The 17,714-nt window shown below is 40.2% G+C and overlaps 4 protein-coding genes across 4 annotated transcripts; 3 read left to right on the forward strand and 1 right to left on the reverse strand.

Moving 5' to 3' along the window:
• Positions 1 to 577: 577 nt before the first annotated feature.
• Positions 578 to 2,275, forward strand: LOC311028194 (transmembrane protein 272-like). Its single transcript, XM_084032548.1, has 5 exons — positions 578 to 731; positions 816 to 878; positions 969 to 1,019; positions 1,131 to 1,322; positions 1,535 to 2,275. Exons 2-5 carry the CDS (start codon positions 818 to 820, stop codon positions 1,795 to 1,797), a joined length of 567 nt encoding a protein of 188 aa, XP_083888674.1. The 5' UTR covers positions 578 to 731; positions 816 to 817; the 3' UTR covers positions 1,798 to 2,275.
• Positions 2,276 to 2,960: 685 nt separating this feature from the next.
• On the forward strand, positions 2,961 to 5,517 carry mrpl9 (mitochondrial ribosomal protein L9). Its single transcript, XM_084032124.1, has 7 exons — positions 2,961 to 3,165; positions 3,849 to 4,008; positions 4,088 to 4,212; positions 4,336 to 4,389; positions 4,514 to 4,615; positions 4,725 to 4,808; positions 5,106 to 5,517. The coding sequence occupies exons 1-7, from the start codon at positions 3,085 to 3,087 to the stop codon at positions 5,436 to 5,438; spliced, it is 939 nt and encodes a 312-aa protein (XP_083888250.1). The 5' UTR covers positions 2,961 to 3,084; the 3' UTR covers positions 5,439 to 5,517.
• A 133-nt stretch (positions 5,518 to 5,650) lies between these two features.
• prcc (proline rich mitotic checkpoint control factor) lies at positions 5,651 to 10,301 on the reverse strand. Its single transcript, XM_084032123.1, has 7 exons — positions 9,532 to 10,301; positions 9,388 to 9,438; positions 8,770 to 9,243; positions 8,555 to 8,647; positions 8,305 to 8,451; positions 7,987 to 8,052; positions 5,651 to 7,617 (listed from the first exon to the last, which is right to left on the reverse strand). Exons 1-7 carry the CDS (start codon positions 9,841 to 9,843, stop codon positions 7,531 to 7,533), a joined length of 1,230 nt encoding a protein of 409 aa, XP_083888249.1. The 5' UTR covers positions 9,844 to 10,301; the 3' UTR covers positions 5,651 to 7,530.
• A 916-nt stretch (positions 10,302 to 11,217) lies between these two features.
• LOC311028285 (hepatoma-derived growth factor-like) lies at positions 11,218 to 17,314 on the forward strand. The gene is made up of 6 exons (XM_084032742.1): positions 11,218 to 11,644; positions 13,233 to 13,309; positions 14,049 to 14,187; positions 14,818 to 14,976; positions 15,081 to 15,269; positions 15,525 to 17,314. The coding sequence occupies exons 1-6, from the start codon at positions 11,558 to 11,560 to the stop codon at positions 15,543 to 15,545; spliced, it is 672 nt and encodes a 223-aa protein (XP_083888868.1). The 5' UTR covers positions 11,218 to 11,557; the 3' UTR covers positions 15,546 to 17,314.
• Positions 17,315 to 17,714: the final 400 nt, after the last annotated feature.

A 17,714-nucleotide genomic window follows, 5' to 3' on the forward strand; every position in this document is an offset into this window, starting at 1 on the left:
TTAACTTCCTGTTCTGGGTCATTGCTGTGCAGAAGTGTCAAAAATATCACTATGAAGGACATTTCTGCAGGCTAACTGAATCTCGCGTCATTCATTCATATTTATAAGAAAAATTATCGATAATTCCCCTCAAATGCATTAAAACTAAAGTAACAAGCCTGTTTTGAAGTGTAGTTGAAAGTGCAGATATTTGTTTTAAAATGTATGTAAAGTAAAAAGTTGTCAGAAAAATAAATACTCAAGTAAACTACAGATACCTGAAAAATCTACTTAAGTACAGTATTTAAGTAGTAAGTATTTGTACTTCATCACAGTTTGTCAACCTTTTTCATCACAAGCCTGCACATAGTATTTTCTGTGCTGGATTGCATGAATCGAAAAACTCATGCTGCACCATGCAATCTCATTTATTAAACACTAAAAAATATTTTTCAGAAACGTGTGGTTTGCAGAAGAAGTAGGACACCATTTGGGTGGTCTGTGGCTTAAAACACTTTGCATGCAGTTTGTTTACCGGTATATCAGATAACAGATTTGTATCATTATTTCCTCCTAGTTAAACGCTGAGAGCGTTGTGAAACGGTTGTTGAAATGCTTTAGCTTGAAGCAATATGTGTTAACATCCTGCCAAAGCAGCAATGGGTGTGAACAACGACTCGGACCGACATTCATTAAGTGAATACTGGAGGAAGAAGAAAGGCTTTAAAGTGTGTCCATTCAGAGCTGGACAGGTACAGTATACTACTGCTGCTGCTGCTGCTGCTGCTTCCTGTTGATGTGTATAATTATGACAAGTCTTACTTTCCTTATTGCAGATATGAACCCGTCTCCACATGTCGAAGGCAGGCGTCATACTGCCGTGCTGATCTCACTATTTGGTCCGAAGTCTTTCCTCCATCAAATCTGCCTTATTTAATGTTTTACTGTCATACCATTCATTGACCCTCTCCTCCCTTCCTCTCTCTTAGTTGTGATGAATATGATTTGGTGGATGGTTATGATTGCAGCCATTGGTTTGGGTGGGTCTCTTTTTGAATATTTTTTTGGTATCTTATTTTGACAGTTTTATTTTGGAATCTTCTTCATAATGCCGTGTCAACGTTGAAGTCTTTCTCGTTCTGAACACCTAGGGGCTACACATCTGAGCCGCTGTCCTGTACAGCCCAACATCCCCATTTACCTGATAGGGCTGGGAGCAGCCAACCTGCTCTCTCTCTCTCTGACGTATAGTCGGACCAGCTGGGGGGAGGGCACGGTCTCCGTCATGTGCGCGTCCTGCACGGCCGTACTGCACCTCTTCAGTTTTGGCTGGTTTATTGCAGGTGAGAGAAAATATAACATTGATGTTATGTTTAGATGCATCTCTCTAGACTCTACATTCAGCTCAGGCAGAAATCTGTCATATGAAATAACTACACCTGTTTGTGTTCATGTTGGACCCAGTCACTTATAGTAAAACAGTATGTTTTCAGGGCCTTTAAGTTCAGTTTTGTGTGGTTTTAACAATAAATTGAATTGAAACGTTCTCCTCTAGGCACCTACTGGATTTATCCTGTCTATCCTCCCGTCTACACACCTGGAGCATCTCGATACTGCGACCAGACAACCTACCAGTTTGCCTTCGCTGTCACCACTCTGGTGTGGGTCGTTTCCACTCTCATGTTTTGGTGCGGCGGTTGCTTCGCTCTGCTGACCTGCTGCAAGACCGTTGCGAATGCAGGACCCAGATTGATACCCAACCGCAAGACTTATGGTTCAACACATGCTACTCAAGAACCTGCCGCTGGTGACGTGTGATTTTAATTGTTCATCTACAATGTGTTTGACAGGAGGGAAACTTTCCCCCCAAACTTTGACAAATGTGATTTTGCTCTTGCTGCTGAGGGTTATTTTTCTTGTAGTTGTAAAGCATTTACAAGTAAAGTATTTAAACAGTATCTCTTCATAGTGAACGGTTCCTTACTTTACAGCACCTTGTGAACTTGTGCTGAACTGAGGCAGCTCTGTCCAGCTTAATTCAACATTAGTCCTTCTCCACGCAGTGTGTTCTCACATCACGTGCTTCCTGTTGACAGCAAAAACAAATCGTCAACATTTGAGCCAAAAGAAGAGAAGTTGATATTGATTCAGCAGTGAGATTTGAGTGAGTTTTTATATTCTCCTCTGCTATAATGTGTGTGTTGCTATATAGGTTTTTGTTGTTGTCTTGAGTGTACCACTTTGAGGTGGTATTACTACAATGAACTGTGCTTGAAAATAAAAGTTGTATATTCCATTTGCATGATTTATTTATGTAAATAAAAGTTATATCCAACATAACCGATGTTCATAATTAATCTTGGGTATTATTATCACCCAAGTATTGTTTGAATGTCTTGTCTCTGGTTCAAAGTCTGTTGCTTTTGAAACTTGGAGACTGTAACCTTATAGTGATGTCAGTGAGTTGATTTCTTCATCATTGGGTCACAGGTGAGAAGTTAAACCACCAAAGGTCAAAGAGACTTTCAGGTGGATTTAAGGTGCTTAATAAGAAGGCATATTGTATGTATCATGATGCATTTAACATAGCATTGCGTTTTTATGTGTATACTGTACGCAATTATACATTTAATTTAATATATACGTTTTTTTGATATATAATCCAGAAGGAGTAGCTAATCGCTAATTGCAGCGTCATTAATACGTACACAATAAGAAATTGACCAATGATGCTAAAAGCTTGTTGAGTCATAGTTTTTGTTATGATTACATCTTCTCGATAAACCTTATGAATGAATAACATTCAGTACACAAAAAATAAACTGTATTAGTCCTCTTTCAGACTTTACTCTGAGGTTTTCCAAGGTGACGTCTTTTAATTCAGGCTTTTTACGGGACTCCTATTTCAGCCGAGGGGTCCTTTTACGTCACACAACCAACGCCACTTAGCATTTAGCATTTAGCTAAGTGGGTGTGCATGCTGAGGGTATCTGACAGGTAGATGAGGAATATCTGAATGGTGGAGGCGCCTTAACCCAACACATTGTTAGTAATTTATCCAGGTTGAATATCATTGAAGGCGGTGAATCCCAGCGTTACGGGAAGATGTGGAGCTCAGGCCGGCGTGTCCTTCAGGATCTGTTCAGCCAGGCGGCTGTGAGGAGTTTCTCTCTGACTCCGGCTCAGGTTCGAGACACTTTTGAAACGACCTGATAAATAACCTGTCCGTGTCCCAAACTGCTTTATCTCAGGGCCGTTATTACCCTTAAAGTTAGGTTGTCAAACAGCGGCTTGAAAGCTTTGCATGGGCAATCAATCTAATGTTGTTAGGTCTGAAGCTAAATAGTACATGATCAACTCTGTTATTATTTATTCAATCAGTTAGCCTATGAATGTCATAAAGGAGAGAAAATATCAACCATGTGTTCCCAGAAGCTCTGTCTTTAAATGACTTGTTTTTTCAGACAACAGCCCAAAACCCAAAGATCTTCAATGAACACTGATATAACCCAATTATAACCTTTTCACAGCCTGTAACCATATATTTGTTAGGGTTTACTTGAATAAATTAAAAGATTAAAAACACTTTCTTACACTTTCACAGCATAAAAACATACACTCTGACATTGAAATCACATTAAAAACAGACACACAAACAATTCAGGCAGTATGTGGACAACATCCAGTAAATAACTTAATTATCATACATTAATTTTCTGCATTTCAACTAATAACTTCATCCTTTGAGATTGTTTATCTCTAGTTGGAAACTCATAAAAACTGACAGCAAAGAAAAAGAAGAAGAAGAAAATAAATTGCAGTTGTTGAAGGGGTGATAACAGACTTGAACGTGTGTGATGTTTCCACAGAGAACCGTCGTGGTGGAGCGCTTGTGGCAGGTTCCCTTATCTAAAGTAGGCAGCGCGCCGAGGCTTCACCCTCGAAGACACAGGATCTACAAGTTGGTTGAGGACACAAAACATGCCCCTAAGGATAAGATGGAGCTCATCCTGACTCAGACAGTTCCCAGTGGGTATATTTAAAACAAACTCTTTGCACCAGTGAAGCTCTTCACACCATTAAAGCAACTCTTGTGTTTTTCTCACAGAGCTCGGTGGACGAGGAGACACTGTGTCTGTTAAAAAGTCTGTTGGCAGAAATAAGCTGCTGCCCGAAGGCCTCGCGGTGTATCCATCACTGGAGCACAAACAGATGTTTGCTGAGGAGTTAAGAGTGTGTACTTTTTTTTTTTTTTACATTTTAATGCTGTCATCTATTTCCCCACACATTCGATAGCAAGGTACAGCTATTCATTATTATCACCCTTTTGTTCTTTTCTTTTTTTTTTACCAAAAGCTTCTGCGTGAGGGGAAGCCAGAGGAAAGAATCCAAACCCGCACCGGACAGTTGGTGAGTTATATAAATGTATTTTATTGTTTCTTGATTTTATTCACTAACAGCAAACTAACAGCTGTCAGTTTTTTAACAAAGGTTTCCGAATGCTTTTTTTAAAAACAACAATAAATGTTCACAGACAGTGGAGCACCTTAAACGCTCCACGTTGAAGATAAACAAGATGCCCTTCGATGAATTCCAGCTCACTAAAGAGGTCGTCCGCAGACAGTTTCAAAAGAAGGTATGGCCGTCTTCGTCTCTGTCTTCTTGTCCACGTTTTGTCCTGTTTGACACTGAGTGCTTCTGCAGAACATACAGGTTATTGTTTCACTGACTTTGGTTTTCATTAGCTGGGAGTTGTTGTGCCCCCTCATGCGCTGAGCGTCCCATTTGAGTCAGTCAAGGACTTGGGCGACTACTGGTGTGAAGTTACGGTAAGAAAACGTTATTTTTCAATACGTCACATGAATCATTTATGATCAAATGTTTGCATGTGACATATGCCTCTTTAGTAGTTGGTAGAAATGGATTCCACTCAATTATTTTTACTTAGGTACTGCATGTTGCAAGAAAACTACTCTGATATTCTTTCAAAATGTAGCAGTCACAGTAACTTTTTATCTTTCACTTCAAAAAAGCATGCCTTCATGTCACTCTCCCTGAACCACATGTTAAGATTGCTATACTACTGACAACCGGGCTGCTTATTCTTCATATTTTCAATCTTCCAGGTTAATGGAATGGACGTAGTTCGCGTCCCTATTTCACTGGTTCCATATGAAGACCCGTCTGCTAGTTATCAGCGTCAGTTGAAAACAGAACAGCGTCAGCAGCAGGAAGCTGCTGCAAATATCTCAGAACCCGCTGCGATGGAGGGAGCTGCGGTGAACGTGGTTTCTGATGCTGCGGCGGAAGCCGAAGCAGGTAAAGACTCTGTGAGCCAAGTTAGTGAAGCTGCAGCCTCAGCAGCAGAGAGACCTGCAGCAGAGACAGAAACGGCAGCAAGTACACAGACGAGTCAAGGCACAACAGCACCGCCAAGTGATGACACGAAAAACAATTAAAGGACTCCAAATTAAGATGAATGAACTACAATGGATATTGTTTACCTATAAAACACATTATACATACATAACTTGTCTTTGTCATTATTTAAATGTTGGGGAATTATAGTATATTACATGCAAAATGTTCATTGTAAACTGATATTTTGTGTTTTCCTGCATGTGATACCAGAAATAACTTAAAAGCTACCCAGTTGCATTCAGAGGTATGAAAAGAAACAAGATTTATTAATTAATTTTAACTGCACAGCACGCATAACAAAAATATAGGGCAAACAAAAAAGATTTTTCCCACTAATGCCATCAAAGACGTTCGTCACGGAATTTGAAATAACAGTTGTGCGCTTTGTCGATCTTTACCTGAAAGCTGCTGGGTTCAATGTTTTTGTCCTCGGAGAGACTGATATGTGAATAACCAGGGAGTGCTGTGAATGTCTGCTTAATTTTAAAAACTAGTAACATTCAGTTTAAACTCTATAACTCTTATCTGTAACATGATGTGTGACATTATGTAGGTAGACTGTCGGCTAGTTGCTTTGGGCTGTTTGGCCGCTGCCAGGTGCCTGTAAATACACTCTGATTCAAGCTCTACAGGCAGCATGTGGTCCATAAGTATGGAAGCAATCGATATTCCTGTACTGCTCGTATGTTTCTGCCAAGCCAGTTTTGAGGCAGATCAGGTTGTGCATGTGTTGGTAGAGTCGTGGTGGATGATTACCGAGCTGCTGCTGCTACACGTAGAAATAGTTTGCATATGAAGCTCTCTACAAAATCCATGTGTAATGAAACAAAGTGCATGTGAATTTTGTATTTATACTCTGTATTTACTGCTTGGAAAATTAAGAAAATATCGATAGAGGGTGGACTACACATTGCTTTGTTAAAAGGAGTAAACCAGCAGAGCCAGAAGAAATGTCAGTGCTTCGGCTAAAAGGCTTCTTGGGGGCAGGATGGGAGGGATTGATGCAAGAGAGAAAGCAGAACTCTGCAATCCTCTCCAAGCTCGAGACAGTGGCAGTATTTTTGTTTCACCACATTAAACAGTTCATAGCAGTTTCCCTTAACGTCTTCAGGATATTTTAAACATTCTGGCACACACAGGGATCAATTTTAACGGCAGAATCTTCCTAAAACTGGAGCAACAGAAAGAATTACATCCTCCTCAACCACCTCAAACAAAAGACATTCAACAAATAATGCAATGATCATTATTTAGGGATCTTGAATTGCCTCAGCCAATCGCATACTACTAAAAAGACTTGTCATTGGGATTTAGCGGAAAACGACAATCTGTCAAATGCATGCTGGATGTAGCCGAGCAAAACTGAGGTAAAGGTCCTATTTCATGTTAAAATCTGATGGTTCTCCGGCCAGATGGTAGTGAAATGCATGTTTGGTTCTCTGGCAATTAATTAAAAATAAAATGTGAAACATCTTTAGACTGGACGTTGATGCAGGTAAACTCTTTAAAGTAAATAAGACATTTTGGGGTGAAATGATAGCAGACACACATTTAACGAGGCATTGTGAGCGACTGCGTATTTATACAAATATCTTTATTATTTTTTTATTCCAAAAGTTGTATAAATATGTCACGTGTTACAGCTTTCTACTCACTCCAGTTCATTCCTCATTATTGGTGGCAAAATTGTCCTAACATTTGTGCGACTGCCAGAGAACCAAACCTGTTTTGTGGAGTCATACATCAACGCTCGCTGTATGAACAGGAAGCATATACGTCCAAAAGGAAAACATTAATAACGGCCACATTATATCATCTGTGCCACCGATTGGCCACCGGTACCTTAAAAATATTATTTGTAGGTATAGAGCCTAGATTTACTGTAAATGACTGACAGGAAGATTTAAGGTGGTGGCTGGACTTTCCATACAAAATGAACACCTTATTAAACAGTCGACCAAAAGAACTACTGAATAATAGCAATTAAACACAAACACATGAGGGGAAATCTGTATTAATGTGTATAGTTTCTTCCCAAACAGGTTTTCCCAGTGTGTAAGGGAATCTGGAAAAAGCTCTACTTTCCGGTGCAGAGTTCCCACATGCCACCAAGAGTCCACAGTATGACATTTAGAAACCGTATTTGGCCTGTGTCTGCCGGCGCGTTAGCTTGTTATCTGCCCAGCTGTTCTTCAGCTCCAACTCTCGTTCCTTTGCCTGGAAAGAAGAAATGTACCCGACATGATTGTACAGCAAATTATCGGAACGCTAAACACCAAGCTACGTGCTGTTGGCTGCTACTTTTAGCTTGTTTGAATGCCATTGAATGTGTAGGCTCGTCTGTGCAGCTTAAACCACAGGCACACAGCAGTCTATATGTGTTTGCTTTGCATAAACAATCATGGCAACTTGGAGCTGAATGTGTGCAGACGTGTCACAACAGGAGCGCAAAGTCTCGGTATGTTAAGCCTATCACCATCAAAACCAACTGAATGATAATGTATACATTTCTAATTATTTAAAGGCCAGCTAAAGCTACAATATATTCTGTGTTAAGCTACATCAATGACTGTTTGCAGCACTCACCTGGTGAATAAGATACGTTATCTGATGCTTGCGTCGCTGTTGTCCTGTAGGCTGTTCTTTATTTCTCTGCAGGATTTAAAGGAGGAGATGAAATTGAGTTAAAGATGTTGTACACATGTGGTTTCTTTGCAAAACTAAGAATTCTGTTTCGCAATCAGGACCTGTTCGTACTGTTTGACCTGCATGAAATAATTGTATTAACGCCTGACATCGAACATTTTATGGCAACAAAAACCCAAGCACGACTTTCCACCCAACCCTGTCAATTCTGGGCCTCCAATGCAAGACCCCACAGTGTAGGAGATGCAGTCAGGTCACCTTGCTGAAGGACTGACGGGTTTGCTTCTCTTCTGTCATGCTCTTGGTCATCCACTGCTGGTTGCCACTCAGTTGGTCGTCTCCTTTGATCTCCAGGAACTTCACCTCCTCTTTCCCCCTGTTCCGTTTCCCCTGCAGCCGCATGAACTGAAGCACAGGAAGAACATTTTAAACCCAGCTTGACTCGGCTGCAAAATCCTCAAAAGCAAAATATTAAATCACAAATCACAGATAGCAGGAAACTTCTTACCGCTTCATCATCAAACATGGCAGAATTGCCAGGCTCTTCGGACTCTGCTGATCCAGCTTCAGGATCTTGGTAATATGGCTCATTGTAGTATCCCTGTCAAAGGAGACAATGTTCAGGATGCCACTTAAATTGGATTGAATGCGATAATACAGTATTTATAAGAGATATGAGACAAGTAAATGCAGTATAAAAGGTATTTTATGAGTCACGATTACCTGAGGGAGAGCTTCTGGGCCTGCCATGGGCTGTTGAGGATATTGACCTCCCCAGGGACCGGCTCCCTCATGGCTCCCTCCAAAGTCGAGAGGGGCATCCGACAGACTCATCTCATCTGCAGGTGCAGGTGCAAGAGCTTCTGCAGGGGGTGCTGGCTCAGGGTCTACGGTTGGGACAAATGCAGGGAGAGGTGGGGAGCTCTCGCCCAGAGAAAAGTAGTTCTGTGGGGTTATATCCTCCTCGTCCTGGTCCTCGGTGGCTATTTGCCTCGCCAGCTGCAGGGCGGCTGACTTTGCTGCAGCTTTAATGGCAGAGGGAGATGCACTGGAACCAAGCAGACCCTGCGCGGGCGTTCCAGGCTTGGCCCCTTTGGGTTCTTGCCGCTTGGTGAGTGTGTGAGGAATCAGGGGTCTAGCGATCTCCTTCACTGTCATGTTTCTAGGTTGTGGTAGAAGGGAGGAAAGGCCTGAACCCTGGAAGAGATGGATAGAAAGGGGCAGTGTGAGTACATGCAATGCCAGCTACATCCCTGTAGTTTGATACCGTTGTGTGTACAGTATGCAAATGGAGTATGGAGTATCGAATGTAACTGCAGACAGGGAGGGAGACATCCTTACCTGAGGTGGCAGTTTCTTCTTTACTGGTTCACCGTCATCATCGGAGTCGGACTGTGGACAACAAATACATAGATCATGAATTACAACCCGTTTACACACTACGGGAGTGAGAATATGTAAACGCAAAAGGCTGAAAAGACTCACATCCCGTTTCTGGATCTGTGGTATAGTGATCTTAACAGGCTCTGTTCGCTTCTTCGGCTTAGGCAGGCTTGGAAATAAGCTTCCTTTAAATGCCTGAGGATCTAGGTCGTCGTTTGAGGTGCGGTCCCCTGCAGAGCGGTTAGCTTTTATCTCCTTTCTTAGTCCACCGTGTCCCCCCGTCGATCCCGGCTTTTTAGGAGCAGGCAGGCGTGAGAAGAGTCCTCCTGCGCCGACTTTGCTCTCCGATGCGGCAGAAGTTGACCGTTCTTCTGAGTCACTATCATCACTGCTGCCATAGGCGACTAAAGACATGTTTGCTGATATTATTAAAGATTAATAATCTAAAGGAAAACGTGGACATGGAATACCACTTCCCTGGATTTGTTCTGAAGAAGCTGTAATTGCCCACACTTTAAAGGTACGATTATCTTTGACAACGACGGCTACAGAGATAACGAAATAATTACCGGTGCAGGTGTAGTATCAAGAAAAACACAGCAGCTTATAGGAGAGCTGATTAAATGAAAGGACTGTCCAACTTCACAGCGCTAGCTAGCGTTAGCTAGGCCGCCGCAGCAAACGATATTAGCTAACGGTCGCTTTCTTGCTTGATCGAACTAAATTCGTCTCGGATCAGTTGAGATCAGTTACTACACGCAGTACGACATCGGTAGATGCAGCAGCAGTGATTTACAGCACGAAAGCGGACCTTTTTTAGTCCCTAGACTCCATCAAAACATTCGCCGCCATCATTCATGATCGAAGAATCGACAACTGCGCAGGTTTCTGCGCAGCCTTTTTCTTCTTCTGCTGCTGTTTATAATCAGTTTGTAAACAACTCCACGCCATTACTGCCCCCTAATGGACCGAATGTGTATAAATGTCAATTTACAGTAGCTGGAAAAAAAATGTTGTTCAACAATCATTTCATGATTACAGCCGTTTGATACAACGAATTTGTGACTTTTCGCAAACAGGTTAAAACGCGTATTACATTTGTGTGTATTTTAAGCCAAGGCCAGTAATTTTAGACATCATATGTTTAAATTGTAATAGTTTTAGGACAAAATGAGTGACCCATTGTATTCCTGAAAGTCTGAATTACTATATAAAACACGACAAAAATTTAAAAATCAAAAGCAATTTAAAACTTACTTTTGGTGTCTGGTCAAATATGTCTTAGAAGAGTATGTTGGGGAAACCTCAATGGTTTTAAAATTCTGAATACAGTCTTGTTTCTGCAACTGAAATAGCAACTTTATTAAAAATAAGGGTCAGATTAAGAAGAAAATCTAGATTTTCTTTAAATTCCCCATTGTTTCAGTTTTTATGCTTATGTTTCATGTTCATAAGAGTGAGGTTATGTATTTAGTTAAATTCACATCCAGTATGTCTACTTTGGTAGTATTCCAGCATAGGAACAACTGAACACACAGCACCTGCAAATACATCTGTCCATGTAAATTCATTTGGTCCATTTATTTTTGGTTGATTGAAAGTGCATGTATTAAAGGAATACTATATTAAAATAATCCTGACTCTATATCTAATTCAAACATGTGTCCTCCAAATTTCCAAGTGGATAATAATAATATTTTTTTTTCATTGAGAAATAAATCTTCAGTGTGCGGTTTTGGTCGAAAGGGGCGCTATTGAGCAACGTGGGGGGGTGCGTCTGCGGGCGGGTTTCAATTTCAAACCCAAACAGTCCGAGGGACGAGCCAGTGGATTGTGGGATAACGTTAAAACCAAACAGTTGCCGCGCGTAGCCGTAGATTCTGTCACGTTGTTCGAACACAAACCAGAACGGTGTCGTTATCACCGGTCGTGGTTACGGTCCTTTAGGATCCGCGATAAAAGTCGCCCGCCTCGTCTTCGCTACAGTTTTTCGGCGTCTGGTTCATTTGGATGACAAACAGACGCTTGGCTTTCTTGCAGCAGGTGTTGACCAACCCGGACACTGTACCAAACCAAAAGTACTATCCCACTGTGTCTTAATTCATAGCAAGCCATTTCTACGAGAAACATGCCGAGGTCCAACAGGCAACGAGAATACAAACCCGGAGATCTTGTTTTTGCTAAAATGAAGGGGTATCCACACTGGCCCGCGAGGGTAAGCACGCGACGTTTAATGTTTCCAGTTTACGGTTTGGTGTTAATTCCAGTCCTGTTCCTAGCCTGTTCCTAATACTTGTTAACCTGCGAGGCCTAACGGTAATTAGCGTTAGCGACCATGAGTTAGCCTAGCTCAGTCGTGTTAGCTAACATTGCCCAGCATCCACACGCAGCTAACGTTAGCCAAGTGTAGACAGTTGCGGATTTCTTTCGAGTGAATCATCGTGTGTAGACGGACAACTCGTTACCCTTCTCTGCTAACTAAATATGAATGGTGTTGCTAGCTGCTCTCTGCCGTCAACGCTTCTTTTCGTACGGCGTTTTCGTCTCCCAGGAGGGGGCCTGTTGTGCTAACTTCAAGCTAATCGTTATAGAAAGAAAGATGTAAAAAAAACAGTCGCTGGCTATCAGAATGTCGGCTTCAGGTCAACTGTCATGGCATGCACAACGTGACGTCTGTCAAGTAGCAAACGTAATCTCAATGTTAACGTTGAGCTTATCTTGAGGACACAAACGAGAGAATCCACGCTGTAACTCAACGTTAGCCAAGTTACCTGCTAGCTAAATAAGTTTTTTAATTTGTTTGCCTTAATTACTGTTGCCTTACAGACTACACATGGCTGCCTGTGTAGCCGTGTGCTTTGGCACTTTGTGTAACACGCCTTCCTGCCCACACTTGTTGCGACAAGTGAGCAGGTAACAGTGTTTTCTGCTTCTTAGTTAGAGTTAACGTCCATTACGGTAAAAAAAAAAATGTTGTTCCAGGCTATTAAATAACAGCGGTATAAGACCATAACGTAACGTCTAGCAGCCCATCATAGCAGTCAGTGTTTCCTAATTATTCAGCATTTAACTGGGTTACATCCATCCATCTCAAACGCAGCTTCACTCTGTCATTTGATAGATACTAATATGCATATACTAATTAAGAACAGGATTTTAGAGTGCCAGGAAATGAAAACAAATAGTTAAGTTAGTGTCTTTGCCCCATGTCAGCTGGCTCCTGCCCCACGTATCCTCACACAGTGGCCCTATCTGACAAACGGTGCACTGCAAGGATGTTAAACAAGATAACTGATGCAAGTGTAGTGACCCCTGGTCTCAACTGGCTCTTAAGGAGTCAATGAATTTGAAGGGATGTTTTTACAGTAACTGGTAAGACCTCAGCTGAGCTGTACAATACATTTACAAGTTGCAAATCCAATACTTCCTTTCAGTTTTCTAAGCCTAGAGTTTAGCATCACTAACGTTACTGTTGGAAATGTATTATTCTAGTGACCGAAAATGTTCAATATTCAAATAATTAACACATTTATCAAAGTAAACAGAATTAGAATTGAAATTTCTGGATCAGAATTTAGGATTTGCTGCGCGTCTCTCTTTTAAAATTGTTCATTATATATTTTTTGTTAAACTCATAATACTAGTGAATATAGTCGATCTAGTCATCGTGTTTGTCACATCAGTTTAAATCCACTTATGTTTTTTTTTATTTCATTATTTACCTGCAGAGTGGCACTGATTTTTATTTAATGTGTTTTCTTTATCAACCTTCTTTCTCAAGAAGCTGTGTTCTAAATTCACAGATCGACGAGTTACCGGAAGGAGCTGTGAAGTCTCCCTCAAACAAGTACCAGGTGTTCTTTTTCGGGACGCATGAGACGTGAGTACAATGTGTTAATGTTGCCGGTCTTATTCCAAGTGGAGCCCAAATGATTGCAGAGACATTAGGAATTGAAGACAATGAAAACGGACCTTTTGAAAATACCAGTAACTATTACTGAAAATTAGATTCTTATCGGTATGCATGTTTCTGTTTAGGTGCATTATATGAATCATGTAATCCACGTATTTAGTACATATAAAGGTCGGAACAAAAATCTACGTTGCATTTTTTCTGTTATTGTCATAAAATTTTCCTTGATTCTCACTTATGTCCAAGATGATTTATCTCAAACTGCCCAGAAGTTCCCTTAAATTTGAGTTGAATATTCATTGTCATCAGATGATACACCATAATCTGTTGGATGACTCTTTGTCTTGACTTTTTTAACAAAGTTTGTAAGTTAATGCAAACTTTATATTTACGTATCCCTTTTACTGGTCAGGCTCTAACAATAGCAAAACCATCAGTATATTATTTGTTCTGTCCAACAGGTATAATTGCAATAATTCTTTAGAACATTAACTAGGCAGTTGTCAAAATTGTCATCAATGAATTTGTTTTTGTTTAATTGGTCTAAATGACTGTATATAGGAATTTAGTAGACTGTCTTACAGAAAATAGACAAAGCTATTCGTATGGCATAACAACTTCTCTGCCAATTACACATTTTGAAATTGAAATGCTTGAGTTGATTGGTGTACACTTTAAGAAAACTACTTATGTTTGACCACCACAGGGCATTCCTGGGGGCCAAAGATTTGTGCCCATATGATGAAAATAAGGAAAAGTTTGGGAAAACAAACAAGAGGAAAGGCTTCGCTGAGGGACTCTGGGAGATCGATAACAACCCCACCGTCACGCATGAAGGCTACGAGGTGTGTGTATTTCTAGGATAGATGCCAAATGTGTTTTATTGTACTGTGAGTACTGTACGTGTTTTTGCCCACTGTAATATCAAATGTAGGTAATTTCTGTTGCTGCAGAAGGACAAATAAACAGGGCACGTTATGATGGAAGACTGGTTTAAAACAAAGGCAAAAATGCCAGCAGATCAGACTCGTAAAACGCTGAGGCATTATTTATCTCGCTGCCTCTTAGCCAAATCATTGGCCTGTGAGGGTGAACCTATCACAGTTCCTGAGAACTAGATCGATTGCAGAGGTGATCTATTGACTGTTGCTTTGTTTGGGAAGAGATGACCTCGAGGAGTAAGCACAGAGCTGCAAACAAAAGCAATAAATTAATATTGATTACTTTTCTATAAAGCAACACAACCAATCATGCATTGACAAAGTGTGACGAAATTGGCTTGCTTGGCCCCCAAGTGCAGAAACTTGTAATCAATTTTCCGCAAATATCCTCATGCCTGTATGAATCTTGTGAAATTAATTTATGCACGCATTAAATTCCACTGATAAATGCAAGAGAACGGCACTGTTTAGACTGTTGTATGCTCTAGTGAGTCCAAATCAAAACTTACCTTTTATTGAATTCTCTGCCCACAGACATCGAAGAAGGAAAATGCGTCGGAAGCAGCAGGGGATACAGGAAGTTCGGAGAAAGCCGATGCCGAAGGCAGCAGCGATGAGGATGAAGGCGCCCTGGTCATCGACGAGAAAAACGAGAGGGGAGGAACTAAACGAAAAGCAGAGGAGTCCACAGAGGTGAGCTTTGAGTCTTGATTCTTACAGTTTAAGTAGAGAGCTTTAAGGTCCTGTCGTAGTCGAGCTTTCTGCCTCTCTGAGACTTCCTCAAACCTTTTCCTTAGGCATCACCCAAGCGGCCGAAGGATACAGAGGCGGAAGCTGATCCTAAGGTAGACTGTAATAAGTCTAATACTGAGGCCAAGCTCAACGATGTGGCCGAACCCAAGGCAACTACTCCCTCCTCACAGAGCGAGTCGAAAGCAGAGGCCCAGGAAAACGTTCCAGCAGGAGGCCAGCTAACAGCAGACAAGGTGATGCTCTCCCTCTATTAGTATTTGTCACCAGGGAAACGCCAAATTATGAGGACTTAATGTGGACTTTCGGCCATTCTTGTGTTTTTGCAGGTCTTTGCTAACAACATGGTATGATATGATTTGTAAAATATTCTGCAAGAATGTTATGTTATTGATATGAATGGACCATGCAAAAAGTGATAAAACTGTATGTTTCATGTCGGAGCCACTAATTATAAAACTAAAAATTGCTTTACACTTTTCTCCCTGCAGCCTGTGACAGACAGCGCTTAATGTCAACTCTCAGAAGAAAACCAAGAAACTTTGACGCTTTTCTCTGGAACTTAAGCATCAATATGATTACCTGCAGGATGCCAGATTTCAGCTGTTTAATTAATAGGAGAATTTTAAAAACCTGAGTGTTTGTATTGAGAGACAAACAACAACAACAACAACATTTGCCATTTTTGGGGTATCATATATCCCAGAAACAAAGTTTGCTAATCTGATTTCGAACAATTGAGCACTTTAAGGCTCATTTATAAATGGGATTTTGGTGTGTATATATTTTTTATTTCTAAGTGCAATTACATAATTACAAAGACTGAATGCTAGGTGTCAAAACATTTTTCAGTTTAGAGGGAATAAACACTTAAATATATACCAAGTAAAAAAAGGGGGGGACATTTAAACCACAAAATAAGTCAAATACTCCCATCAGATGGTTTTGAAACGTAGATATTGTACAGGAATAAGAACAAATTTCCACCTATCAGCTTTAGTTCATAAATAAAATGTTTTACCTCCATTTGTTTCACCTAGCTTGTCAGCCTCATCTTAAATCGTAGATTCAGTCATGTACATGATGAGTTGCACTCTCAGAATTAGTTTTTTTTTTTTTTTCCCCCTTGCCGCCTTCAATCATTGTCTAGTTCACCATACGATCTTTTTATGCAACGCAGGCTTTGTTGCTTTGGTGTTGTGAATGCTTCATTGCAGGTGACCAAATGTACATGGTTCATTTAACCAGGTTGAATATTTAAGGCTCATTTGAGAAGAATATTGTAGGATTAGAACATTTACTTCTTAAGTCCCTCTGTAAGTTTCTTCGGCTGAAGATTGTTGATTATTGAATACAGAAAGACATTCCTGAATGTTGTTGTGTCAGAGCTCAGTCTTGAAACATTGGAGGTGGAGCTTTGACATTTGTTTGGGGTAAAAGTTATTTGACACTTTTGTCTGGGGAAATTATCTGACAAACTTTCAAATTCATCAATTTAAATGTCAATTCTTATTAAGCACACATTAATGCTGCCATTGCTTGATACTTAGGCGTCATTGGGAAGAACGTGTGATTGGATTTAGTAATTGGTATTGCTGACATTAATGCCAACGAATTATGATTTTTTTTTTTTTTGAAAGACATTAAAACGAGAAGAATCTACAGAGTGAAACATCTGTAAAACTTTGTTTTCCTAATTTTTGGTTTCCTACCATCTAAACTGGAATATCAGTCTGTTTTACTTCAATGGTCTTATTATTTTGGCTGTGAAAAAAAAGTTGTGATGTTTTAAAGGTGCGTTTTATTTCAACATTTGTCTAGACAACATGTTCAAAATGTGGTGTTTGTCATTTTCACTATCAGTAATTTTGAAGGTTTAAGTGGTTTTTGTAATGCTCGGCTTGTCATCATGTTACTCGGATTTCATAGTCATCGATTTGGTGTTATTTCCTGTATTTAGCAACATGGGCCCACAGTTATTATCTTAAAAATATTGTAAATCTAAGGGAAATCTCAGTTTTCAAAAGTGAAAATAACCCTGACTGCGGTGCCTAATAGGGCTTCTACCCACCTATAACATACCACTGATTTCAACAGTAAAATGGTCCAAGTGGCCCACACAAATCTGGAGTTAATTCCCAAGGTATGATTTGGTATTATGGTGTAATTCTGGGTTAAGCTTTCTCTTACTTTCAGAAACTGTCATTCATCTTAATCTGCTGCTTAGTTTACTGTTGTAGTTGCCAGTCCATTTAATAAATATGTTGATTACAAAAGAAAATGGTTTTGTCATGTTTATGTCAAGATCCTCCTTTTATAATTGTACATCATCTACTTTCTCAGTCTGGAAACAACCTAAAAATCAGGTCTTTGTCATTGAGTTTTTTGAAGCAACATGACTTCTGTAGTTTTTTTTTATAAGTCATTCTCAAGTCATAAAGTACATCTGCTTATTCTCTGGCTCAAAAATGCTTCAAGCAGGTGAAAGTCTACGGTTTCTTTTCAACCCACCCAAACCTAAATTTTGGTGCTCCCAACATGAAATAAAGGGCTATTTTATGGATGAATGAACTATGATTTTTTTTTTTTGTGTGGTACCTTTTGTTTTTATGCAATTCTAATAGCAATAAAAGTATTTAAGTACTATTTTTGTATACCCCATAAAAATCACATTAGCTACT

This window comes from Eutrigla gurnardus (assembly GCF_963514095.1).
Source record: "Eutrigla gurnardus genome assembly, chromosome: 17".
In the NCBI taxonomy this organism is placed as follows: Eukaryota; Metazoa; Chordata; class Actinopteri; order Perciformes; family Triglidae; genus Eutrigla; species Eutrigla gurnardus.

Excerpts from the sequence above, each read along its gene's own strand:
- LOC311028194 (XM_084032548.1), top strand. The coding sequence starts at position 818 with ATGAACCCGTCTCCACATGTCGAAGGCAGGCGTCATACTGCCGTGCTG. Across the intron at positions 1,020-1,130 it reads GATTGCAGCCATTGGTTTGG|GGGCTACACATCTGAGCCGC; the intron begins GTGGGTCTCTTT and ends CTGAACACCTAG. Across the intron at positions 1,323-1,534 it reads TTTTGGCTGGTTTATTGCAG|GCACCTACTGGATTTATCCT; the intron begins GTGAGAGAAAAT and ends GTTCTCCTCTAG.
- LOC311028285 (XM_084032742.1), top strand. The coding sequence starts at position 11,558 with ATGCCGAGGTCCAACAGGCAACGAGAATACAAACCCGGAGATCTTGTT. Across the intron at positions 11,645-13,232 it reads ATCCACACTGGCCCGCGAGG|ATCGACGAGTTACCGGAAGG; the intron begins GTAAGCACGCGA and ends CTAAATTCACAG. Across the intron at positions 14,977-15,080 it reads AAGCAGAGGAGTCCACAGAG|GCATCACCCAAGCGGCCGAA; the intron begins GTGAGCTTTGAG and ends CCTTTTCCTTAG.
- prcc (XM_084032123.1), bottom strand. The coding sequence starts at position 9,843 with ATGTCTTTAGTCGCCTATGGCAGCAGTGATGATAGTGACTCAGAAGAA. Across the intron at positions 8,648-8,769 it reads GCCCAGAAGCTCTCCCTCAG|GGATACTACAATGAGCCATA; the intron begins GTAATCGTGACT and ends CTCCTTTGACAG. Across the intron at positions 8,053-8,304 it reads CCCGTCAGTCCTTCAGCAAG|AGAAATAAAGAACAGCCTAC; the intron begins GTGACCTGACTG and ends TAAATCCTGCAG.
- mrpl9 (XM_084032124.1), top strand. The coding sequence starts at position 3,085 with ATGTGGAGCTCAGGCCGGCGTGTCCTTCAGGATCTGTTCAGCCAGGCG. Across the intron at positions 4,009-4,087 it reads CCTGACTCAGACAGTTCCCA|AGCTCGGTGGACGAGGAGAC; the intron begins GTGGGTATATTT and ends TTTTTCTCACAG. Across the intron at positions 4,809-5,105 it reads ACTACTGGTGTGAAGTTACG|GTTAATGGAATGGACGTAGT; the intron begins GTAAGAAAACGT and ends TCAATCTTCCAG.